General features: G+C 46.9%; 1 protein-coding gene across 1 annotated transcript in view; it reads right to left on the bottom strand.

The window, feature by feature from the left end:
- Positions 1-23,620, bottom strand: part of GGT5 (gamma-glutamyltransferase 5) — a 48,646-nt gene extending 25,026 nt beyond the window's left edge. The window contains exons 1-2 of the mRNA XM_054996629.1: positions 22,709-23,620; positions 6,132-6,262 (exon numbers count right to left, since the gene is read on the bottom strand). Of these exons, the coding sequence (XP_054852604.1) occupies positions 6,132-6,262; positions 22,709-22,875 (298 nt within the window). The 5' untranslated portion in view covers positions 22,876-23,620. The remainder of the gene's footprint in view (positions 1-6,131; positions 6,263-22,708) is intronic.
- Between the last annotated feature and the right edge of the window lie 1,201 nt (positions 23,621-24,821).

The following is a 24,821-nucleotide window of genomic DNA, read 5'->3' as shown; positions in this document are numbered from 1 at the left end:
GTAGGAGGGAGGGTTGTGTGTCAGCACAGAAGAACTCGATGAACATAAGTTACAGGTATGTTAACCCTGTTTTCATCTTCGTTCTTCTGTGCCTCCACACATGGGAGTGTACCAAGCTTCACACAATAAGGAAGGCGGGGGTGAAGTCCAACACAATTTTATTAAGCAAACAAGATCAACAATAAATAGCTATGCATATATACATCTATGTAAAAATACTGTGTAAGGACACATAAATATTCAATATTTACATATATACACACCCCCAGGTACATATATACACACTTTCACTCAAGGGTACCCAACAGGTACGCCAAGAAAGTCATTCCAAAACTCCCTCAGGAAAAAAGGGAGTGTAAGACAGCCTTGGCCACAGATACATCCTGCTCCGCATTGACATCAACGGCGTAATGCCTGACAAAGGTGTCTGCAGAGGACCATGTGGCTGCTTTACAAATGTTAACCAGGGGCACCCCCCTGAGGAGTGCCGAAGAGGATGCTTGGGACCGCGTGGAGTGGGCTCTGACATGAAGCGGGCAAGCCACCCCTGCTAGGGAATAGGCCTTGCTAATGGCCGTCACAATCCACCTAGACAGGGTCTGTGAGGAAGCCCTGTTACCCTTGTCCTTGGCCCCAAAACATACAAACAGGTGAGGACTGGAGCGGAATCCCTTTGTCCTATCCAGGTAGTAGGCTAGGGCCCTCTTCAAGTCTAGGGTATGGAGGGCCTTTTCCCCCTTAGAGGAGGGTTGAGGAAAGAATGCAGGCAGTGAGATATCCTGCGAGAGGTGGAAGGCGGACACCACCTTAGGCAGGAACCCAAGGCAGGGACGCAGGACCACCTTGTTGGGGTGAAACACAAGAAAGGGAGGGTCAGACCTCAGTGCAGACAGCTCACTGACCCTTCTGGCCGATGTGACGGCCACCAAGAATGCTACCTTATAGGATAGCATATCCAAGGGGCATGTAGCCATCGGTTCAAATGGAGGCAACATGAGACGTGAGAGCACCAAGGACAGCGACCACTGAGGCACTAGCGCTGACACAGGTGGGTAAAGATTGTACATGCCCTTAAGGAACTGGCGGGATTGTGGGTGAGAAAACACCGTAGCACCCTCAACTCGGGTGTGAGCAGCTGATATCGCTGCCAGGTGGACCTTGAGGGAGGAAGCCTTCAAGCCCAGGCCACGCAAGTGGCACAAATACTCGAACACCACCCCCAAGGGACTGTTGTCAGGCACCACTCCTCTGGCAAGTGCCCAGAGCTCAAACCTGCGCCACTTGGCCGCATAAGCGCGCCTAGTGGATGGCCGACGAGCATTCAGGAGGACCCTCTGTACCTCGTCAGTAAAGCCTATCGGGGAGGAACGATCCGCCAAGCCGTTAGATGCAGCTTCCTTGGATCGTGGTGGACCAGGCTCCCGTTTAGGAGAAGGTCTTGCCGAGAGGGCAGACTCACATACGTCCGTTGGGACATCCGCAGGAGCTTCGGGAACCAAACCTGCCGTGGCCAGAAGGGGGCCACTAGGATGCAGTCCGTCCCGTCCTCCTCTATCTTGCACAGGACCCTGGGAATCAAGGGGAACGGAGGAAACATGTAGTGCAAGCCCTGCGTCCACGTAAACTGGAAGGCATCCCCAATAGAGAGGGGGTCGCTCCCTGCCCTGGAACAGAACGTGTGGGCCTTGGTGGTCGCCGCAGTGGCGAACACATCTATCACTGGATGACCCCACATCTGGAAGATCGGCCCAACGCACTCTACGTTCAGTTCCCACTCGTGTTCCAGTAAAGGGACCCTGCTGAGGGCATCTGCCCGGGCATTGTCCGACCCAGCCACGTGTATAGCACGGAGCGACACGCCGTTCTTGATAGCCCACTGCCAAGTGAGTGTGGCTTCCCGGCACAGGGCCATGGACACTGTGCCCCCCTGCTGATTCACGTAGTACATGGCAGTCGTGTTGTCCGTCTGCACCAAGACATGACGATTTCTCAGCAGTGCTGTAAGAGACACAAGTGCGAAACGAATGGCCCTTAGTTCAAGCACATTGATATGGAGGGTCTTTTCCCTGTCAGACCAGACATCTTGCACCGACACATCACCACAGTAAGCCCCCCATCCCAACAGAGAGGCATCAGTGGTAACCGTGATGTCATGGTGTTGATACCCGAAAGGGGTCCCTCTAAACAAGTTGTCATCAGACAGCCACCAGTCCAAGGAGGAGAGGATGACCCTCGGGATAGAGAATTTGAGGGACGGAGGGTGCAGTAGAGCATCATACCTCCGCACAAACCAGTTCTGTAGAGGGCGCATACGCAGCCTAGCGAAAGGCACCACAGAGGTGGCCGCTGCCATATGCCCTAGTAAGCACTGGATAGTGCGCACAGACTGGAACCGGTTCCTTTTAAACACGGACACTAGACCCCTTAGGGACCGAGCCCTCTCCAAGGGGAGCAGGGCCTTACCCTCCACAGAGTCTAACAGTGCACCAATGTAGGACACCTTGCAGTTGGGCACCAGTTTGGATTTCTCCAAGTTCACCAGGAGCCCCAGGCGTTGGCAAGTGCTAAGTACCAAGCCAATGTCCTGCACCAGCCTAGACTCCGATTCAGCCACGATGAGCCAGTCATCGAGGTACGGAAAGATGGTACAGCCTTCTTCCCGTAGGAAGGAAACCACAGGGGCCACACATTTAGTGAACACTCGTGGGGCAGTGGACAGGCCAAAGGGGAGCACCTTATACCGGAAAACCCGTTGCCGGTAAACAAAGCTCAGGTACTTCCTGTGCTCCTTCCGTATGCCCACGTGAAAGTATGCGTCTTTTAAGTCAAGAACCGCAAACCAATCCCCCTGTTTCAGCAAGGCGATCACAGCCGCCAACGTTACCATTTTGAATTTGGTCACCTTGAGGAAGGCATTAAGGCCCCTCAGATCCAAGATGGGACGTAAGCCCCCATCCTTCTTAGGGACCAGGAAGAACCTAGAGAAGAACCCCTTTACAGAGTCCTCATAGGGCAATTCTTCCACAGCACCTTTGGCCAAGAGCGACACGATCTCCGCATCCAGCTCGGCCATAGTGTTATTGACAGCTGTCAGGGGTGAACTGCATCTAGGCAGCTCAACGAACTCCAGCCCGTATCCCAGTTCAACAATAGTTAAGACCCATGAGTCAGATGTTATTGACTCCCACTCAGAGAGGAGTGGACTAAGTCTGTCCGAAAAGTTCGGGGATACGGCTGGCGTGACCCGTCAGTACTGCCTCCCGGTGCCCTGCTGATCCTTCTGCTGGGCCGGTTGTTGTGCCGGACGAGGCTTGAAGGGCCGACGCCTCCTCTGCTGTTGTGCGGGAGGGTAAGGCCGCTGTTGGTAGGCAGGATACTGCTGGTAGCCTGGCCGCTGTTGATGGTATCTGCCCTGGTAATGGTAAGGACCAGATCGGGGAGCGTACCGTGACCTGGAGGAGGGCTTGTCCGCTGGAGCCAGACCCAAAGACCGCGCCGTCTGCCGGTCCTCTTTCTTTTTCTTCAGGGTCTCGTCGGTCGCTTTGGAAAAGAGCGAGTCCCCCTCAAATGGCATGCTCTCCACTCTGGAACGCACCTCTTGGGACAGGGCCGTAGACCGCAACCAGGAGTGGCGCCTGAGGACCACCGCCGAAGCCATTCCTCTAGCAGCAGTGTCAGCAGCGTGGCTTCCAGCGTTCATCTGCTGCTTAGACAGCCTCACAGCCTCTGTCTGCAGCAGGGACACCACAGCCTTCTGCTCAGGAGGGAGGTCTCGTGTATAGGATGCCAACTTCTCCCAGAGGTACAGCTGGTACCCTGCCATGATGGTCTGATAGTTGGCAATCCTCAGACCTAGGGAAGAAACAATGTATTGGCGCCTGCCCATGGCATCCAGTTTCTTGCCCTCCTTATCGGCAGGTACCGAGGAGTGACCCGATCGCCTGGGGTTGAACTCCTCTGTGACCAAGGAGGAAGGTGGAGGGTGTTTCACCAGCGCCGGCCAGGTACCCTGCTTGATCTTGTAGAGCTGCTCAATCCTCTTGGATGTTGGAGGTTGATCGCAGGGCACCTGCCACACCTTCTCCACGATTTCCTCAAGACCCTCGAGCATGGGGAAGCCAACATATGCCGGGTTGTCTCCGTAAATGCGCTTGAGGAGCTTGTCCTTGGTCTGGGGAACCGCCGAGGAGATGTCCATCTCGAGAGCCTTGGCCATCCTCGCCATCTGGTCGGCGTAGATGCGGAGGTCCTCGAATGGCGAGTCCGCAGATGGTACAAGCTCTTCAGCTGGCGATGGTTCGGACCAGGACTCCGACTGGTAGCCGCCAAAGCTCTCCACATCCTCCTCATCGGAACCGAGCTGGGATTCCGGAACCTGGTGCGGAGGGGGAGCCCACGTCGACCTCGATGTCGAAGGCCTCGGTTCCAACACGGAGAAACCTGCAGGTGCCCCTTCCCACTGGCAATGGTATGGCGAGGGGAGGTAGGAGGCCTGTCGATGTCGGGACGCAGTGGACCGGACCGATCGGACACTGTCCCCAGACCGACGTCGCTCACGACCGGCAGCTGGTGGAGACGGACGGGCAGGCGACGGACGGCTCCGACGAGGAGACGGGCTCGGTTCCAGCCTCGGCGACCGAAGAGCAGGCGATGTTCGGATCCGACGGCGCGGGCTCGGCTCCGGTCCCGAAGAGAATTCTGCGGGCACCGTCTCGAAGGCCATCGGATCCGGCACCGGCACGGAGATGTCCTCTGGCTCCGGGGAATCCAGATGAGGGGAAGGCGTGTGAGGAAGCACGATGACCTCTTCCTGGGGAGCGGGATGCGGCGACCGGTGATGTTTGGTCTTCTTCTTCTTCTTCGCCGGTTCCGAAGAAGACCTCGGAACCGACGCGCTCCTCGCCTTCGAAGGGGACCTCGGCCTCGATCTCTTAGGTTTTACCGGAATCGACCCGGTCGTCGGTTCCGATCGGGGACTCGGTAGACGGATCCTCGGTTCCGATGTCGGTCTCGGATCCGACCTGGTGGAAGATGCGCTACGGGGCGGCCGCACCGGTCCCTGCGCTGGAGAGGCCGCTCTCGACGCCGAGGCACTCGGGGGACGCGGTTTCGACCCCGACCTCGCGGAGGCCACTGAGCCAGCTCCGGAATGCCGTTCGGCAGAGGGGCTAGGGCCGGCCTTGGAGGAGGGCAACGGGGCGCCTCCGGACATGACCTTCTGCCACAGGGAGGAGTTAAGACGGGCCTTGCGCTCCTGTCGGGCCTTGCTGGTGAAGCCCTGGCAAATCTTACAGGCCGTTACATTATGGGTCTCCCCCAAACAGAACAGGCACAGTTCATGGCCATCGGTCTTGGCCATTTTAGTGTGGCATTGGAGGCAATGCTTGAAGAGAGCCTTTGAGGCCATCTTCAGGGGCACGCAAAAGGAAGGTCAACAAACAGTCCGAGTCAAATTACCGAGTCCACAACAAAGTCCAAACGAGATCCGAAGAATAGTCGAGGTCACGAAGTCCGAAGTCAAAAGCCAAGCAATCAGTCAGAATAAAGCACGAAGCACAAAAGCACAGAGCAACGAAGCTCACGTTCTCTCCAAGCGGCGGCAAGAAGAGAACTGAGGGAAGGGGCCGTTGGTCGCTGGAGGATCACGTGACCGTTTGGGCGGGAAAACGGTCGCTGAGGCGCGCGACAAACGGCCCCTTCGGAGCCATGGAAGCTCTAGAAAATTCTCCGGCGGCTGGCCTGCGCCTGCGCAGTCCCCCATGTGTGGAGGCACAGAAGAACGAAGATGAACTGTGGTTCTCAAAAGCTTATGCTACAGTAAAGTTGGTTAGTCTTAAAGGTGCTACTGGACTCTTTACTAGAATGATGAAAGCAAATTTTCAAGACGCCCAAAACTCCATCAGGCTGGTTGTTACATAGCGAAAAAAGTGAGACAGGCAGAAAAGAAGTTTCTGGGCATCTTGGCAGAATCTGCAATGTATACCTTTCTTAAAATGGAGGTAAGAGATGCTGCAGACAACAACTCAAACAACACAAAGGACAAACTAAAAACGTCTTGGTCTCCCAACAGTATTCTTTACCACCTATCTGCTGCGCATCCCCTTGCAGAGAAGAGACTGAGTTGACCATACCTGTGGATGCATTATAGATAGTAAAGATGGCACCTCCCCCTAAGCCCATGCTCTGGGGATTCAGGACAGAGGTGCAGATCAAGGCAGCAATGGCAGCATCCACAGCTGAACCTCCACGTTGCAAGATATTCCTGTTGGACACAAAGAGCAGAATTTAAAAGACAACACATCAAAGACTCAGGAGGGAGCACGTTGTCATTCAAACGATACACAAGCTGGCCATTGATGGGGAAGCTGTTTCCACAGGTACAAAGTGGAAATAAGCCTTGCTCCTTCCCATCAGTGGACATATTCTGACCTTGAGCCATCAGATACAGTCTTGGACCCACCCAAGGAAGTGGACTGTCTGGTATCAGCCACCGGAAACTTTCATGCTGTACAGAGGGTTATTCTTAGAATTTAATGTGCAGAGGTTATTTTTAAAGAGGCAAACTCTATACGAGGGAGTATATGGAAAGAGACTGAAATATAAAAGAAGCTGATATTGTAATTCCCTCGCATATTTCTATGGTGTGACCATACTTGACATAGTGGTTCTAGTCTCAAAAATGATATTGCAGCAGTAGAAAAGGAACATAAAGGAACAAGAATGATCAAATGGACTGGCCCAATGTATTGAAGATATAATTTGCTAGGAGGCAACAAGAGGAGAGAGCTATTGCCTTCTTGCCCTGCTTATACGTTTCCCGAAGCAGCTGTAGGAAACAGGATGTTGGTCTAGATGGACCTTTCATCTGATCCAGCAGGGCTGTTCCTATGCTCTTGCGGAATGACACACAATGGAGTCATCTGATAAGCAACACATTTGGTAGTGGGGGAGCTCCATGGGGAAAACTGCAGGAGAACAATCAGAGGAAATGAGAAACGGCTCATAAGACATATGGGGAAATGTTCCTGCCCAAAAGAACATGTTTTAAAGCAGAGAAATTATCTACAAATTCTCTCAAATTGTTATCATCACTGCCTGCACAAGTATTGCATATAGACCTGTGCTTAGCCATTGGACCTTGTATTCTGTTTCCCTTTACAAAAACTCATCTGATAGATCCTAACTAACCTGTCTGTACGGTAATGAACCTGGCACAAATGGGTGATTCTGTCCTATGTGCTTGGCCTCTAATCACTGTGACAGAGTCCACCTGACTTAACAAAAAGGTTGGTAATTTTTATCTGGAAACAACAACAGCGTCTAGGATACTCCCCTTCTTTAGCAGGAGCTTCTTACACAACAGCCACACAAATATTCAGATATCTCAGAACGGCTGGGGAACAAAGGTTGGCCAAGTTGAATATAGTAGTGCTGCAATTTCGTAGGTTATTTTGCTGTGAGGAACACTCTAACATGGAGGATACACACAGGCCGCCATATTAGTCAGGTCCTGAAAAGAGGATTCTTATCTACCTTCCGAAGATAAAATAACCCTCATTCAAAAGGAGAGGCAGTTTTAAGTGTTGCCATGGCTAGAGGTCCACAGCTGGTTTGTTGGCATATTACGCTAGGAGTGGGCAACAACTGATACGACGGCTTTCTACCTCCGCTCAGCCAGCAGTGGGGAAGGCCTCCTCAAAGGGTGCATGGCTGCCACTATCAAGAGGGAGGAAGCAGGCAGCACTGTCTGCTTTGTGCTGCCACCAGGACCATCCCCTCTGCTCCTGCACTATTGAAGCCAAGCTACCTAAGCTCACCTTCTTTAGCAGCAGTAATTCTTCCTCCTCATTGAGGAGGCAGAGGGCAAGGTGACTGCTGTTGATTGCTTGCTTTGCAGGTGGGCAGGTGAGTACCAACAGCTGCTGGAAGTAGGCTGGTAGCTAACATGGCTGCAGGGAGTAGCATGCCTTTCTCCTCCCTCCCTCAGCAGATCATTCATTATTTCCTAGGTGTGGCAATTGTAGCAGCAAGCAACAGTGGCTGATCTTCCTGCTTCTGTTGGGATGAGGGGGCAGAGTTAGGAGAGGTCATTGGCAGGCATCTGCCTCAAGGGCTCCCAAAGCCTGAAGCTGGTTGCAGTACTGTGGCCTGCCCAGACTCATCCACAAAGCTCATGAGGTTATACAGGACAAGGAACAAGACACTCATAAACAAAGCAGGCATTCCAGTGCTGAAAGGAGGCAATGCAGGGCAGCCTCAGAGGACATCATTTGGTTAAGATAGAAAAGGCACTGCAGGTTGTATATCTGAAAAGAACATGTCAACTGCTCCCATCTGGAAAAGACAGTGTTGGGCACGGCTTAAAGAACTGATGACTCATCACAATGTAAATCATAAGCAGGCAGCACTCTCATTTTCAAGGTACTGTCACCGAGGGACACAAACTTGGGCTGCAGATAAACTGGTCCTGTAGAGCACATGGCCACGCCAGATTATGGCTATCAGTTTTTAGCTCTCTGGCTTCAAATTTTATGGAATCCTGCCTGTAAACTGGTTCCTAGAACCGTCATTTCTGAGCTTGGTGTTTAAAAACTTTTAATGAGCATTATGATGTCACTTCAAGTATCTAAACAGCCTGGAGAACACTGGAAACATTTTGACAATCTGACAGATTGATAAGGAAAATACCATTTGCTTTCAGTTTACCCTGACAAGGAGAATCACAGAAATATATCATCCAATAAGGCTGGAAATTGCAAAAAGATTACTGATCTGCAATCTATTAATATGTTGCAAGGACAAATAATTAAGTTTCAGCCTTCTATACACAATAAGCACTATTATTGTAGTGGGGGGAAGGCTGTGCCTGTACCACAACTGGAGTTTCTGGCTGCTCAGCAAAAAAAACAGGCTTGGTACATTTCTAAATCTACATTTCCCTCCTAGCACAGTTTTTCTGCTGCTACACATATATGGCTGCTACACACTAACAGGGCTATGCTTCTTGAATGATCGCAGATTAGGAAAGATACCACCAAATCTAAAAAGATGACAAAACAATTAACAAGCGGAGTCAAGGAAGCCATAAAGGCAAGAATTCTTCATTTCAAAAGCAAAAGTCTTGCACAAATGAAGACAACAACGAGCACAGGTTCACCACAAAAGTGATGGAAATGGTTGTTAGAAACAGGGTTATATATTACATAGAGAAATACATATATTTGTAATTCCAAAAAGCTTTTGTTAAGCTACTTATTAAAAACTTCTGTGTAAATTTAGCAATCATAGGATAAGAAGATAGATACCATCATGAGTTAGTGACTGGTTAAACATCAGGAAGTAGAAAGTAAAATAGAAATGGTTGTTTTCACAATTCAAAGGAATAAGCACTGCAGTTTCTCAGGGATCTGTCTTAGCTCTGTAGCTATATAATGTGTTCATGTAGAATCAGAGGTGAGCAATGAAGCAGCCAAATTTGCAGATGATACCTAATTATTCAGGATGATAAAAGCAGAGAAGATTGTAAGAAACCCAAGAAGAGCTCTCCAAACTTCTGAGTGGATCACAACATGGAAAATAAAGTTCAGTGTGAGTGTAAAATGATGCATCCACTGGGGTAAAAAAATTCCTATAATCACTTGTAGAATTATTTACATGGACAAAGTAGACTGAATTGGTTATGACCAACCAGAAAGGTTGTGACAAATCTATGATGGTGAAACATTTGAAATACTGTGAACAGTTTTGGTCACTCCATCTCAAAAAGGACCTGGGGGATCACAGGTTTGAGATGGCACAGACCTAGAGGTTATACTGGATCCAACATTAGTGCTGGAAAAGCAAGTTATAAAATACTTTTTTCTAATTAAGTCTGGCCCAGAAGATGGTCACCTACCTAGACTTGACTGATTTGGCCACTTGAATCTACACTACACCTTGGTAACATTTGACATTGGTCTACTGAAATGCCCTCTGCATTGGTCTCCCCCTGAAGTCAACAGAGAGTCCAGTTGGTGCAGAATGTGCAGCTAGGTTAGGAGTTAGGTGGATCATGCAGATGACTCCCGTTCCTGTAGTCACTCCATTGGCTGCCCGTCAGTTACCATGTTCCATTCAAGGTATTGGCTGCCACATACAAAGCATTTCTCGGCCTTGGACTCTCATATTTGCAGGACTACCTCTCTCCTATGCTTTGCTATGGCAGTCTCTCTCATCTGAGCTGAGCCTTCTGCTGCTGTCTTCCTGCAAATGGGCAAGATCAATGAGTGCCCATTCATGTGTATTCTCTGTGGTGGCCCCCACCTTATGGAATGGCCTGCTTGATGATATTAGGAAGGCTCCCACTCTTCTGGAATTCCAAATTATGCAAAACTGTATTATTCAGAAGGGCGTTTTTATATAGGTAACAGGGTGTGACCAAGGTTGAATCCACATTCACCCATTACCCACATGTTTATCGGATATCTTCCGTTTGCCTCCAATCCGCGATTTTTTCCTCTTCGTTCACATTCCTGCTTCCAATCCGTCTTTCTCGTGCGTCCCTCCGGTCACACGGCCGCTCGAAAACCGCTTTTTTGGGCGGGACCTTTTTTCCCGCCCATTTTTTAAAAAAAATTTGAGTGCAATTTTCCGTTATTTTGATCTTGCCTTATAAAGAAACATCATTGAAGATAATGATGCCTCTCTTTCCCCCACTGACAGCACTGATGGCTCTCTCCCGTTTCTTTTTTGGAAATTTGGAAGCATGTGGGAAGCTTTCGTGGGCATTTCCTATGCAGGACAGTTCAGTGCCTGAATTTTACTGAAGTTTCACTTCCTTGGAGTGTCATTATTTCGATATTTCGTAATTTCGATATTACAGTAATATAAAATAAAAAAAATAAAAAACAGTTAAAAAGGAAGTTTCGCGAGTCCATTCTGAGGATGGATTCACCCCAAAATGATTTTTCAAACTACCAGATTTGAATCAGAAACAGCATAATCAATAAATCCAATGCTATGAAGTCAAAAACAGTCTTTTGCAGACTACGGAGCATTTGCAAGTTGAATCAGCCAATAGGAACTCTTGGAACGGCCGGAGAGACAGGAAGGGGGGTGGTTTTTAAAAAAACCACGTAAATTGTGCATTGGCCCGCTCACGGCCACTGTGAAACTCCCGTTGAAAACCTGTGACCACATATTCGGGAGAAATGTGAATGAAATGCGTCTGTTTAATGAGGTAATGTGACTGGCACTCGGGATTGCGTGGGGAATGTGGGGCGACTTAGAATGAGTAATGTGGATTCGACCATTTTAACAATAGATGCCACAGGTTCTCTGAATACCCAGCTCTCATTTTTTTAAAAGTCTCTAGCCCTTTCCACTGCAGGTATATGCCCTTTTCATTATATGTCCACAATGCAAAGGGCTAGAGACTTACTCTCTCTTTTTAAAACCTGGGGATCAGAGAACCCACTGCATATTTTGCTATAATGTTATATTGTTGTAACATGAAACTGATTTTTTAAAAAAAGTTTGAAAGCGAAACTAGGAAGGAAGGTGGAGGGGAAGGTGGACTATGATGAACAACCAATCATCAAAATGTGAGTTGGAGGTGGGTGGGAATGGGCAGGAGAAACAAAACCAAAAGAAACATTCAGCACAAGGAACAAAGGTGACTCAGAATTGGCTACCAGAAAAAGATTTGCATAAAAGTGGTCTCAAAAGAACTGGGGAAAAACAGGGAGAAACAACAACAAAAACAAAAAGTGAAAACTAAAGGCAAAAAATGCATGCAAAAATCAGGGGATAGAGGGCGGGGGGGAATGCGCAGAAAAGCCTATACAGTGAACTGCAAGATTCAAAACCATGTATTTACAACATATCTATCTATAAGATAGAATGGTGTATTGGAAAGATTGTAGGATGTATTCGCTTCAAGAAGGGCTAGGATTCCAAAAAGGCAATAATACAATAGGTTACCCTCACAATAGCAAGTTTCTTGGAATTCTTGAGATTATGACAGCATCACACATGACCAGCTGGCTAAAGGCAAACAGAAGGAAACTGATTGCAAAACAGTGCAAAGACAGGCTCATCGTCATTCATGGGACAGTCAGAATTAAGATATTGAATTATGCAGTAATAGGGTGCACAGGGATATACTCGGAGAAAGAGAAAAGCTACTCCTGATGTCTTGAACCATTAAAAACATGTGTTGATACTGTGATTTGTAGCACTCAGTGAAGATACTGGTACATTTAACGTTAAAAGATCTTGAGGTTGTCAACTGTGATTTTAAAAAGGAGAACAGAGAGCTGGAATGCCGACTGACAGCCGGAAGAGTTCCTTTTGATGAGTGCAGAGGTCAAAGATTTGCTGATGGCTCCAGAACATCAGTGAAGATAAAAAAATGTTTAGGCTCCCATTATGTCCCCAAATAACCTTTACCATGTATTCTCCCTGTGGTTCCCACTTGAGAGTTAATGCTGCAGTTACTGAAACACTAATTTTTTTAGGCAGCAACTTTTGGGCCTGGGTCTTATGAATGAGTTCCATGTGCGCTAAACAGTCTCTGCCATGGAGCATGCTTCTTTTGTTAAAGTTTCTGTTTACACAAGATAGATGGTTTTCAATTGGCCCTTGCACAAACAGAGGTTTTAGTAGAAACAGAAGAGGGCTCTGTGGCAAAGACTGTTTAGAGCAGAGGGAACTCATTTATAGAATCTGAACTTTCTTTTCTGTGCTATCCCTGAGAGGTATAAGACTATAACAGATGCATGGACTACACGTGCTGATGCTGTACATCCACTGAAAAGAATCAGATTAAATTTAACATACAAAGCTCATTCACAACAAAATGTACTTCAGCTCATTTTCATCAGTTTTGTTTACTAGCTGCTTTCTGATACAAAGTTATTTTGCATAACAATAACATAAACAAGATTTTACAAGCCAGAAGAATCTCTTCTAAATTAGAGATTGCTTTCATTGCTGATATTATTGAAGTAAGACAATTTAAGATACCAGTGGCTGAAAATTCTACAGGAACCATATCTTCTAGCGGAAAGCAGGGGGATTTGTGCTCAGTTAGCAAAGAACAGAGGCACAAACGGAACAGATTTCATTATGAGACATCTCAGCCTGCTGAATCACATTCTACCTTCTCTGAACATCAGTCAGAATCTTTGTTAAGAAGGCATGTTTTCGATGCAACTTTGGACAGTGTTATCTGTGAATGAGAGCACAGATTCAAAGCAATCAATAGTATTTGTTTTACATTCTGTTCAGCCTTCAAAAATGTGACACTAGAGCTGAGGAACTGGAAAAGACTTCTACTATGTCTACTTCCCAAATACCCTACAGAGATATTTCCTTATGAAACAAATCTTCAAGTCTTCTTCTGGGAAAGAGTATGAATTAACTTCCAATTACAGTATTAAGTCAGATTTACCAGAAACATCTGCAATTAATTTTCAGTTAAGCATGCAAGGATTTGGATTTTTTTTTTGCACACTGCCATCAACTCTGGCATAAGCTGAAAGAAGTTTTTTAGTGGACCTAGTACTAGAGTTGCCAACCTCCAGGTGAGGCCTGAAGATCGCTTGGAATAACAACTGATTTCCAGAGAACAAGGATCAGTTCTGGAAAAAGTGGCTGAACTGGAAGGTGGACACTATGTCATTATGTTCCTCCGAGTTTTTCCCCTCAAGAAATACAGCTGTGGTCTTGTCCAAGGTATGGTTGACATCAAGTACGGAGAGAAGGCCCGGTTGGATGATACAATTATACTCTCACAGTTCAGAACCCATTCAAATGAATGGTGTACTGAAGGACCAGGGAGGTGAAGCTGCTGGGATGGCAGCCAGGATGGTGCAAAATACTTGGGGTGAATCTGACTAATCACAGACTAGAACCTATTTCTCTCCCATTATTGCATCTGCTCAGTGTCATCCAGCGGAGCTTTTCTGAGTAGTTAAGAGCTCACCATGCTGGCCCCTCAGAAGAGGGAGAGAGTGAGCTACGTGGCCTGCTGTGACCTATTTACAAAACATCTTGAGGATAGCATCACTTGCATCCAAGCCAGCTTAGACATTATGTTAATTACAATGGCACTGACGAGTGCCTCTAGAGACTGCTCTTGTCCACCCAGATGGAAATTTTCAGCTTGTGAAACATAAAAGAAGTGGACAAGATCCATGGGGAAGCTAGGACAAGCACTAGCATGTTTCACCCTTGCCCTTTGGGTGACCATTATCTTGGTTGCTAACAACTTGTATTGGAGAAGTGGGGGTGGGAGGTTAAATACTATTGACCATGGTAGCTTTCTGCACCACAGCAAGGTGCTAGGGGTCCACTGCTCTTTCCCTTGGCATTTAACCTGTTCCATCCGATCATGTTTGCTTTTCTAATATCTACATGAAACTACTGGGGGAAGCTATGAGGAGGGTTGGCCTGCGCTGTCGTTGCTGTGCTGAATATACCCAGCTCAACCTCTCATTTTCATCAGATCCCAGAGGCAGTGGATTGATTGAACCAGTGTCAGAAGGCAGTGAGGAGCTATATGAGGGTTAACAAACTTGATCAAACAGTTCTGTTGATAAGGAGTTCTGATAATCTGTTCTGTCCACTTGTTTTGGACTGGATTGAATTTCCCCTGATTTGCATCTTGGGGCACTCCTTGACCCCAGCCTTGCTCCAGGCTAGTTTGGTGGAGATAGTAGTAGAGTACCTTTCATCAGCCTACACTGGTATACCAACTGTGACCCTTCCTTGACACAGCTAACTCGGCTCAAGCCACACAAGCTTTGAAAACCTCCAGATCAGACTTTTCCAACGTGAGATTCAGGTATGTGCACCACTGCTATCAAAAGTTCAGCAAGTGGCAGTGCATGACAGGATCTTTTGGGAACAGCATTGAGATTCTGGAATTCCCTCCCCCATGACATATGACTGGTGCCTTCCCATGTAGCAAAAATCTGCCTATTCTACCAAGCTTTTGGATAAGTGCTAAGGACTCGTTTTGCTGGAGGACCGATCTGTACTTCTTCATGTTCACTGTAGTAACCTGAGATAACAAGATGAAATATATTCCCAACTTGGCTAACCTTTGGTGTTGGGTATGGTACCTTTATTGCTTTGCTGCATTATGTCTCTCTCGGGCCCAAACTTCATGAGACATTTGTTCATGTGTCATAATGGTGCATATGCATCTCCCAATGGGGCAAATAACAGTCCTGGTGCTGTTTTAATGTCAGGAAAATGGGGGGGGGCAGAAACCCCCATTCTATCTATGTACTGTGGTCCTAATCCAAATTGGGGCCTGCAGCATTCGGAAAAATATGTTTCCTGCAGTTGCCTCACGGCTGTGGGGAATGCAGGTGAGGTCAGGGGAACAACAACCTGACTCAGGAAGAAGCAACTTTTGTAGTTCAGGCCTGACAGTAATTTGGCTCCCACTCTCACTAACTTTATGCTACACAGTACACGATCCTTAGTCTCACATGTTTGTGCTAACTACCTTAAATTGGTCACTTGTGAATTCTAGTGAATAATTTGAACCTTTCCTATGTTCTAGCACAGCCTCTATGACAGAGACTTTAGCTGGTCCATTTTTGTTTCACCAATTTACCTTCAAGCATTTCTTCCCTGCTCTAATCAAGCTGATTACATTTCACGTTGTACCTTTGCATCCTGATTCCCTTTTTTGCACCAAAACTCCTCCCACCTTCTGACTGGGGTATAAGGGTTCAGGGATCGCCATTCCTTTGGATAAGCGGTCCTTGACTCTTGAAAACTTATACCCTAGAAATTGTGTTGGTCTTTAAGGTGCTACTGAGCTCAAATCTTACTCTTCTATTACTGACCAACACAGCTACCCACCTGAAACCGATTTCTCTTCTGACACACTGTAATATTTGCCTTTGCAAAAAATAGTACCAGGGGTAACTGAAGCGTGGAACAAATACAACTATACTTAATATTGTGCGACTTTTGCTATAACTGATCTCAATTTGCTGCCACTCAACAGAATATTTTGTTTTCTTCTACTATCATCAAAGTTACCAGGCTAAATTAAGGATATAACAGGACAGATTCAACCACAGTCATCTCCAGAAATCCCATTTCTAAGTGTGAGTGATGCTGGAGAGCCTCCACATGCAAGGAAATATAAATAGCATTTCCAAGCAATGAAGGGGTCTTAAAATGGAGCAAGTACTTGAAAATCCAGCAAACTCCCTGAGCGGCTAAAAAAAAAGGAAGTAATTAGATCTTGGCACAGTATTTCAGTCCTATATTTTTCATCACTCAACTTGATGAGCTCTCCAACAGCACTTTGCCAAGGAGCAAGGGATGAGATGGTGTGTGTGTGTTAAGAGTTCCTGGAAACAGATTCAGAATGAGATGAAACCAAGCATGTCATCATGAACATAATATCTGTATGCAATTTGATTCGAGTTATGTGCGTGCGATTCCAGTTATGTGTATGCGCCAACAGAATCCAGGCTTGCCAATGACCACAAAAAAGCAACGCACTGTTCTCCCCATTGTACCTTTAACAGCAGCTTACTCTGTGCAGAAATTAACATATCAAACTTCCCTTGACACAGAGATTACCATGTGAAATATAACACTTATGTCTGTAGATCAAGATGCTGTTAAATGGACAGGAGCTGGTATAGTTGGCAATGGTCGAATTGGGCAGCTGATTTGCCTAGCTGTGTCTAAAAGCACAATGGCATTAGATGGCATTCCCAGGAATCCAAGGAATATTACTACTCTGCACAGTATTTGGCAGTATTTCAAAATAGGGGCAACTTCTGTGTGGCAGTAGGTGCCAAGGCACTGGGTGAGGGATGTGGCTTGACAGGCATTGTGGATCAAAAGATGGGGCCAACATAATCCCGACTACAAGGAGACCCTTGCAAATGGGTACTCTTCCAAATGTGAGAGGGGAACTTTCCTTTCTTTTTCTTCTTCTAACCAACTTTATTGTAGCATAAGCTTTCGAGAATCACAGTTCTCTTCGTCAGATGCATCTGACGAAGAGAACTGCGATTCTCAAAAGCTTATGCTACAATAAAGTTGGTTAGTCTTAAAGGTGCTACTGGACTCTTTTTGATTTTGCTACTACAGACTAACACAACTAACTCCTCTGGATCTTTTTTTCTTCTGCCTTTCCTGCCTGTCCATTTCTTTCTCCCTCCAAAACTCAGTTTTGAAAATGAAACTGCAGCAGTCATTTTGGATTACTTAGGACTAAGCAATAGAATAATATCAGTTGTTAAGGCAAACCAAAATGGCTATCAAGGTCTTGTCTGATTTTGGCATTTTTAAACTTTTCTTTTCTCCCTCTTTACTATTTTTTAAAATCATTTTCCTGCAAACTAGAGATTCTCTTAGATTTGTAAAAGCATCTCCTCTTTCTGTAACTGGCCCTACTGTGCAGATTTTTTTGATCTGCATTCTGCAGTCATGTTCAGAATTATATACAGACATGGTGATTGTTCAAGGCAATTACTATAGCACTGAATTTCCCATAAAAATCCAACAGTGCCTGTATGCATGGGAATTATCCTACTGTGTTTACTTCGAAGTAAGTTCCTATCAGGTCCAGTCCAGATTCTCTCAGCCACTTGCCTTTAAACTTTTGACCTTCCTTCATGCCTTTATTATTTTATTTATAGTTCTCCTTTCTCACTGAGACCCAAGGTCGATTACATCAAGAAGCTTAATTAATTGTTTTCTGGTAACTAGCATGGCACTCATACAATTTGTGCAAAAATAGAAGAAAAACTGTTTGTGATAGTAAGAGTCATTTTAAAAAAAGAAAGATCACAATGTGACTGGATTATGGGCTGGTTCAGGAATACCAAGAGGCCTTATGTTAATAGTAAATAAAGAGCTGAACGAAGAAGAAAAATTTAAAGAGAGAAAGGAAAATCTCAAAACACTTTGCCAGTCCACTCTAGGTTGGATGGGGCCATTACAGAGTTTAAAAGAAAGAGGCGGGAGGGAGAGAGACAGAATAGCCACAAACCATGTCTGATAAAAGACAGAAACCAAGAAACACGGCATTGGTAACATCATAATCTGAATTCTAAATAAAAATGGAAGTGCATGAATTATGTTTATTCTAGACCAGTAGGGTAGAACAGCGCTGCCCTCTCTTGTTCCTAAGTACATGGCCACTCAGAGTCAGGAGCCTGTCATCTCCCTCTGGACATGGCCCATACGCAGGTCAAAGACACAAATCCCTTTCCTTGAAAAGCATATATGTGCGTGTGCATGCAAACTTATGTGAACTATCCTGTGCTGATCACCTTGCTAATTTTATAAGACAAAACACAGTAACTCCCACAATAAATGATACTAATATATGGCTCTTTCTTTTGCACTTTTGTATATATTCAATAGGAGGCATTTCCTGAAATATTTTTCTCAAAAGTGCATTTTTGCATGCAAAGCAGCCCAGTTCTGTTAAGGGCTGAACATGCCCAGCTAGCTATGATCAAGTAGTTGTTGCAGATAATGTATGAATGAATCCATTCCTAATATGTTTAGGCAGAATTCAGAGGAGGACAACAGAAAGCAGGCCATGGAGGACGATGAAAGGACTTTGAACACTGGTAAGATCAGAGAGAAATCTAATTATCTGCAAATATTTGTGAGACAAGAAAGGTACAAAACTAGATCTCTTTCTAGACAGAGATAAAATGCATGGCTGTGCTTAGATAATAGGCTTAGATTTGGGGTGGGGTGAGATTTTAGTCATATGATCAGATAAGAAGTGGAATGATTTGCCTGATAATTCACTTGCACAAGCAGCTTCTTTGGAGGTTTTGAAAGAGGACAGATCCAGCAGACATAGGAGTGCTTGTGAGAGACAGCAGTGAACGAGCCCGGCTCCTTGAAGTCCCTTTCAGTTCCAGGCTCAGGATTCTTCTAATCCAGAGTTAAGTGGAAATCAATAGAGATATCAATATGCTGGCAATCTCACCCTTGCCATGATCGGAGACTCCAATCATGGTAACAACTGATGTGTTTTCTGTCTTGCTCTTCTACTAGCAATACAATCTTCTCCCAGCTTGCTGGTTACAGCAGATGGGAAGAGATACGGTGGTGGAACAGGACAGGAGATAACCACAGCTGCAGCCCTGACCGGGTCTCTAGATGATTTAAAGGAAAGTACTTTTAAAATGGGTTTCTTCAGAGACTGAAGGCGTCTTGAAAGACAACTCGATGTTCATTTCGGTCTCTGGCAATTGGGATTTTGTATTGTTTCAAAAACCTGCAGTGCCTGTTTGGACAGGTCAAAAGTAATGTGCGTGTGCACACTGTGAGAAGCAACGTTGCTCTCTAACCACTTCCACTCTCTTGAAAACCACTATCTGTCTTGAGCCAAAGTCTCTACTTGCCCACTGGCCAAAAGCAATCAGCGACATCAGACTTGGGTACTGTTCACTATCACCATTGCAGATAAATGTAAGAGACAGAGAAGAAAAAAGAATCCAGTTTATCAGATTAGTAAATAAGGGAAAGGCCGGCAATGTGCACTTCTTCAGAGAGCATTTTGTTTTCTAGTCTTGCTGGAAAATCCCACAACAGTTCCATGTACTCCAGAAGAAACACCCACAGGGGCATTAAATTAATTGTATGTCTGGAGAAACAACTGTGTGGCACAGTTGGGGGGGGGAGGTACTAAGAGCTAAATTACAAGAGACGAATTACACGAGGACACTCACATGAAGGGATTTGCAATGTTAGCCGGGAAGCTGAGTTTTAATACACAGATTGGAATGCTCTGCCAATTTCCCCTCTCCAGAGCCAGCAAAGACTGCTCCTCAGGGGGTTTGTTTATTTCCTCTTCACCTCTGTCAGTTTCAGTAAACAAACCCCCTGAGGAGCAGTCTTTGCTGGCTCTGGAGAGGGGAAATTGGCAGAGCATTCCAATCTGTGTATTAAAACTCAGCTTCCTGGCTAACGTTGCAACTCCCTTCACCCGAGTGTCCTCTTGTAATTCGTTTCTTGTAGTTTAGCTCTAAAAACAACTTACTTAAAGGAATGGGAGTCAGGGGTCCCGCGATTATGTTCACTGTTCTACCAAAACATACATGTGGACCACCCACCCACAACATTTGTTAAAGTTGCCCTGGGATTCTTCATTGTTTTTCTGTAAAACAATAATATGGATTCTGCTTTAGAACAAGTTGTTCCAACTGGAAGCAGCATCAAGCATGCAATAATCTGGGAAGGGAAGGGGCCAGTGCAAAGCCACCCACAGAAGCAGGACTCAAATTCCTTCACGTTTGGTGAACCATTTGAATCATGACTGTGGCATATGCAGAGAAGGGACTTCAGCAACCCACCACCTCATTTTCATGGCCAAAACAGTCTGGGGGGGGGTGTTATTTGGCATGTGGGGGAATCCACAAGTGTACACGTGGGTTTCCTCAACACAACAAATAGGACACATGGGTTTCCTCAACAGGACAAATAGGACACCCAATAGGACTGTTGCAGGTCACAAAAACAGCACAGGTGGAAGCCCCTTCAGCCACAGTTGTGATCTGAATTGTGCACTGTGCATTAGGGGACCTCACAACTCATGTATGACTGTGACTCTGAGTCTCTCTACACAAGACATCTTACACAGAGATGCTTGAGTGACTTACTTTCTGTGCAGTCTTATATTCAGGTGTACCCTGTCTCCCTAGCAGTGCATGTGTATCCACAATGGGAGAACAAATGTAAGATCTTTCACTTGAGTGCCCCATGTACGACGTCTTGTGTAGAGAGACTCACAGTGTGAGGTCCCTGGACCCCACCTGGGTTCTCTGTAATGAATCAATTGGCCTTTGAGGACTTTCTGTACGAAGACAGGAAACACAAGAACTTAAGAAGAACCTTGATGGATCAGACCTAGAGTCCATCTAACCTGCATCCTGTTTCCAACTGCAGACATAAGCAAGGAACGAAGGCAGCCATCCTCCCTCCACTGTCTGACTCAAGCATCCGGTACACAAGGTATACTTCCTCTGAACATGGTGGTTCCACTTCACTACCATGTCTAACAGTAGTCAACAGATCTCCCCTCCATTCTTGTCTATCCGGCAAGTATTCAGTGCCAACTTCCCCAGCCCTGTTTTCAACTTGCAGATCTTGTTGTGACAGCTTGAAGACAGGAGATAGGTAAGAGCTTAAATTGCTTGGATCTTGGGCTTATCTTCATTCACAGCCCTCCCTAGTTAATCACCAGTTCTATTTGGCTTGTCCTTGCAGGGACACACAATTTCTCACACAGGCACCCTGCTGCTTTGCTAGCTAAAAACAATTTAAGCTACTTCCACTGTGGGGGGTCTGCTTTGTAAGATGCTTCCAGAACCTTCCCTTTCTCTTTGGCCCCATGCCTAAACAACTTGCCAAAGCACAGGGCTTTATTGCACACTTCAAGGAATTTGATTAAATGTGTCACCATAAACTGGCACATTGGATGTAGGAACGCTTTTTGGATTTTTCCTAGTAGTATTTCCCCATTCATGTTTATGAGCAGTGTAAAGATGTTCCAAATGAAAAGGAATCTTCTCCTTGTGCATCAAAAGATCACAGTGAAGTCCTTCACCAAAGACAGCTGGACTTTAACAGGTAAGAGTAAGGGATGGTGGTCAAGGATTTATTTATTTATTTAATTCAATTTATATTCTTCCCTCCCCGGATCAGCGGGCTCAGGAGGATTACAATCGCGATAGTAATTTAAAATGCATATAACTTTAAAACCACATAAATATTTAAAACACACAGCAGCAGACTTCTCCAATAACCACCACCCAACCATCTCCAAAGTATTTAACAGGCTGGGTGGGTAAGGGGGCATGTTTTCCTCTAGTCGGCCGGCGGGGAGGCCTAACCAGCATCAATCATACGCCTGGCAGAACAGCTCTGTCTTGCAGGCCCGGCGGAAGGATAACAAATACGTCCAGGCTCTAGTCTCTTTAGACAGAGCGTTCCACCAGGTTGGATCCAGGACCAAAAAGGCCCTGGCTGACGCTAGGCGAGCCTCCCTGGGGCCAGGGACCATTAACAGCTGTTTGTCGCTGGATTGAAGCATCCTCTGGGGCTCATATAGGGAGAGACGGTCCCGCAGATACACCAGTCCCAGTCCACATAGGGCTTTATAGGTTAATATAATCAGGGTGGTGGAAAACAGCTACACTGAACCAGTTTATGGGGAACATATTGAGTAGGCTCTTCTCATGTTGTATTTATGACACAAATGACATTGGGCACAAACGGAACAGAAGCCCAGAAACGTAAGAGTCCTGTCCACAAGTTACAGGGCGCAGTGTACACTTGATTTTTCTTAATACATGCATTGAGAAATTCAAATTTACCTCCTACAGCTGAAGGTGTGATTAAAATCACACATTTAGGTTCTGGTCCCCAGTTTAATTTGTGAAGAGAACACACGTTGGCTCCTTATAAACTGTGCAGGCACATACCTGCATGTGGGAGGTGCCTTTACTGTAAGTATGAACAGGTCTACGGTGGATGCGCTAACCAGAGCTACCGCTTCGGGGCAACTGCCCAGCAGCGCAAGAAAGCCTAGCGACTTCCTTCCAGCGAAAAATGCCCGTTAGAAGCCCAGGCCCGGCAGACCCCGCTGCGCCCCCTCCCCGCCGGCGGGCTCACCCCGCAGGGCCAAGGCGCGCCCGAGCGCCGGGATCCCTACCTGCCCACGTCCGAGCAAGTTCTGGTGTCCGCGGCCACGGCTGCGTGAGGATACCTCGGGGGGACGCACCAGGGCCGAGTCAGGAGGACGGCCAGCAATGCCGCCACGACGGCCAGGCTCAGCACCGCCGCCAGGCAGTAGCAGCCGCGCCGCTTGGTCGAAGCCATCTCCCCGGCGGGCCCGCCAGACTCCGGGCGGCTGCTCAGGACGCTCCGCTTTTAACGCGCTGCCCACCGGCCCACCCACCCGCTCATCCCGGTGGCTGGGCGGCAGCGCCGCCTCCTGCCTCCCTTCCGGGAGAGGCAGCAGCCAGATGCCCTCGCCCGGGCGCCAACGGGGAACGGCCGCCCGGGCGGAACACGCTCCAATCTTGCCTCCCCGCGTGCGGACGCGCCGCTCGGGACTGAGGCAGCTCCGCCTTCCCCTCCAGGTGAAAAGCGCCAGGAGCAACACGGCTTGTCCCTGATCGGCTCTGCGGTGTAGAAAGCCGGGGGGGGGGGGCACTAACTTTCCCCGCCGGCTTCACGCCCCCTGCCTCGCCCTCCGCAGCCCTTGCTGCGCTCCCCGGGGCGGAGACATGCACGCGAACGCCGTAGGTGAGTTGCGCGCGTCTTCCCAGCTCTGCGACTCGGCTTCAGTCCCCGGGATTTGCAGAGCGGCAGTGGATGAGGCGGCGAGGCCTTTTGCACAGGCGCAACAAGTCGCTGAAGCTGGGCTGCTTTGCGCGGGAACTACCCGCTTTAAGGAAGACGCCGGTAAAAAGGCCCGCCGCGCCACCGGTGAGCTCTTTCGGTTCAGCCAGCGTCACGTATCAGTTGAGGTCGAAGCAGAAGCCGCATTTCAAGGTAACTTTGGCGAGGCAAAGAAGTTCTCTGCTCAGTTTTGTAGCGGCTGCTCGAAACGGGGCCACATCTGAACCCTTACGGAGCTGGCGCTCGCTTCTAATTTTTCACGCGCTGGAGCACCGTTTAAAGAAAAGCGCTCTGCCCGGTAGCACCACGTGACAGCCCTGCGTGCCTCTCGCGCGAGACGGTTTCCAATGGGAACGCGCTCTGCGCGGCAGAGCGGCTGGGCTGGGCTGTGCAGATTGGGCTGTTGTAGGCAGCACCCAGCGGGCGGCCGCTTCAAATAATTCCAGAGTGATAGCCATTTTATTAAAGACTATTAAAGACTAACAACATTTTATAATAACTGCACTTATGTACCAGTCTTATAGACAGATCACTACCTCACCCAGCGTGCTGAACAAGTTAGTGTTGTTATTATTATCCTCACAGTGCAGCTGGGGCCGAGAGGAGTGGCTTGCCTAAGGCCACCGACTGAGCTCATGGCAGTAGTGGGATTCGAACCGGTAGAGTGCGAATTCACAGCTGAAGTTTATATATGCTGATATGGAGTAGAATCCACTAATTTTGGTGCAACCTAATCTACCAATAATTATGCTGGAATCAAATCTTTTTAGTCTTTAAAATGCCACAAGACTTAATTTTTTCTACTTTAGAATGAGGCTTGCATTAATGCTTTAATAGTTGCATTAATTTACTAATGCAAGGTATTAGGAAAGCTTGCAGAGCAGCAGCAAAATACAAATTCACTTTTACATATTGAGAACATAAAGAACAGCCTTCCTGATTAGTAATCCACCATCCTATCACAAACACCGTCTGACCAATTGCTGAGGAAGGTCGAGGAACAGGACATAGAAGTCATAGCGGCCTTCCCCTGATGTTGCCTCCTAGCTCATCTCAAAGGTTTACTGCCTCTGAATGTGGAAGTTCCCTTTAGTCAGCATGGCTATTCTCCAAGAATCGGTTTAATCCCCATTTAAAGCCATCTATGCATTTAAAGGCCACTGCTACATCCATTGGCAGTGAATTCCACAATTTATTTATTTGTTGAGTAAAGAAGCATTTCTTTTTGTTTGCCCTGAATCTACTGTCTATCAACTTCACTGGGTGAACTATTATGGAAGTTTGCTATCCCCATCCCATACATAATTTTATGACCCTCTATGTGCTCAATAATACAGTCTTTAATACCTTCTATTAATTTACCTGGAACAGATATTAAGCTAACTGGACTGTAATTTCTCAGATCTCTTTAAAAATTGGTG

This window comes from Eublepharis macularius, chromosome 13 (assembly GCF_028583425.1).
Source record: "Eublepharis macularius isolate TG4126 chromosome 13, MPM_Emac_v1.0, whole genome shotgun sequence".
NCBI lineage: Eukaryota > Metazoa > Chordata > Lepidosauria > Squamata > Eublepharidae > Eublepharis > Eublepharis macularius.
This window is presented reverse-complemented; position numbering and strand designations above follow the sequence as displayed.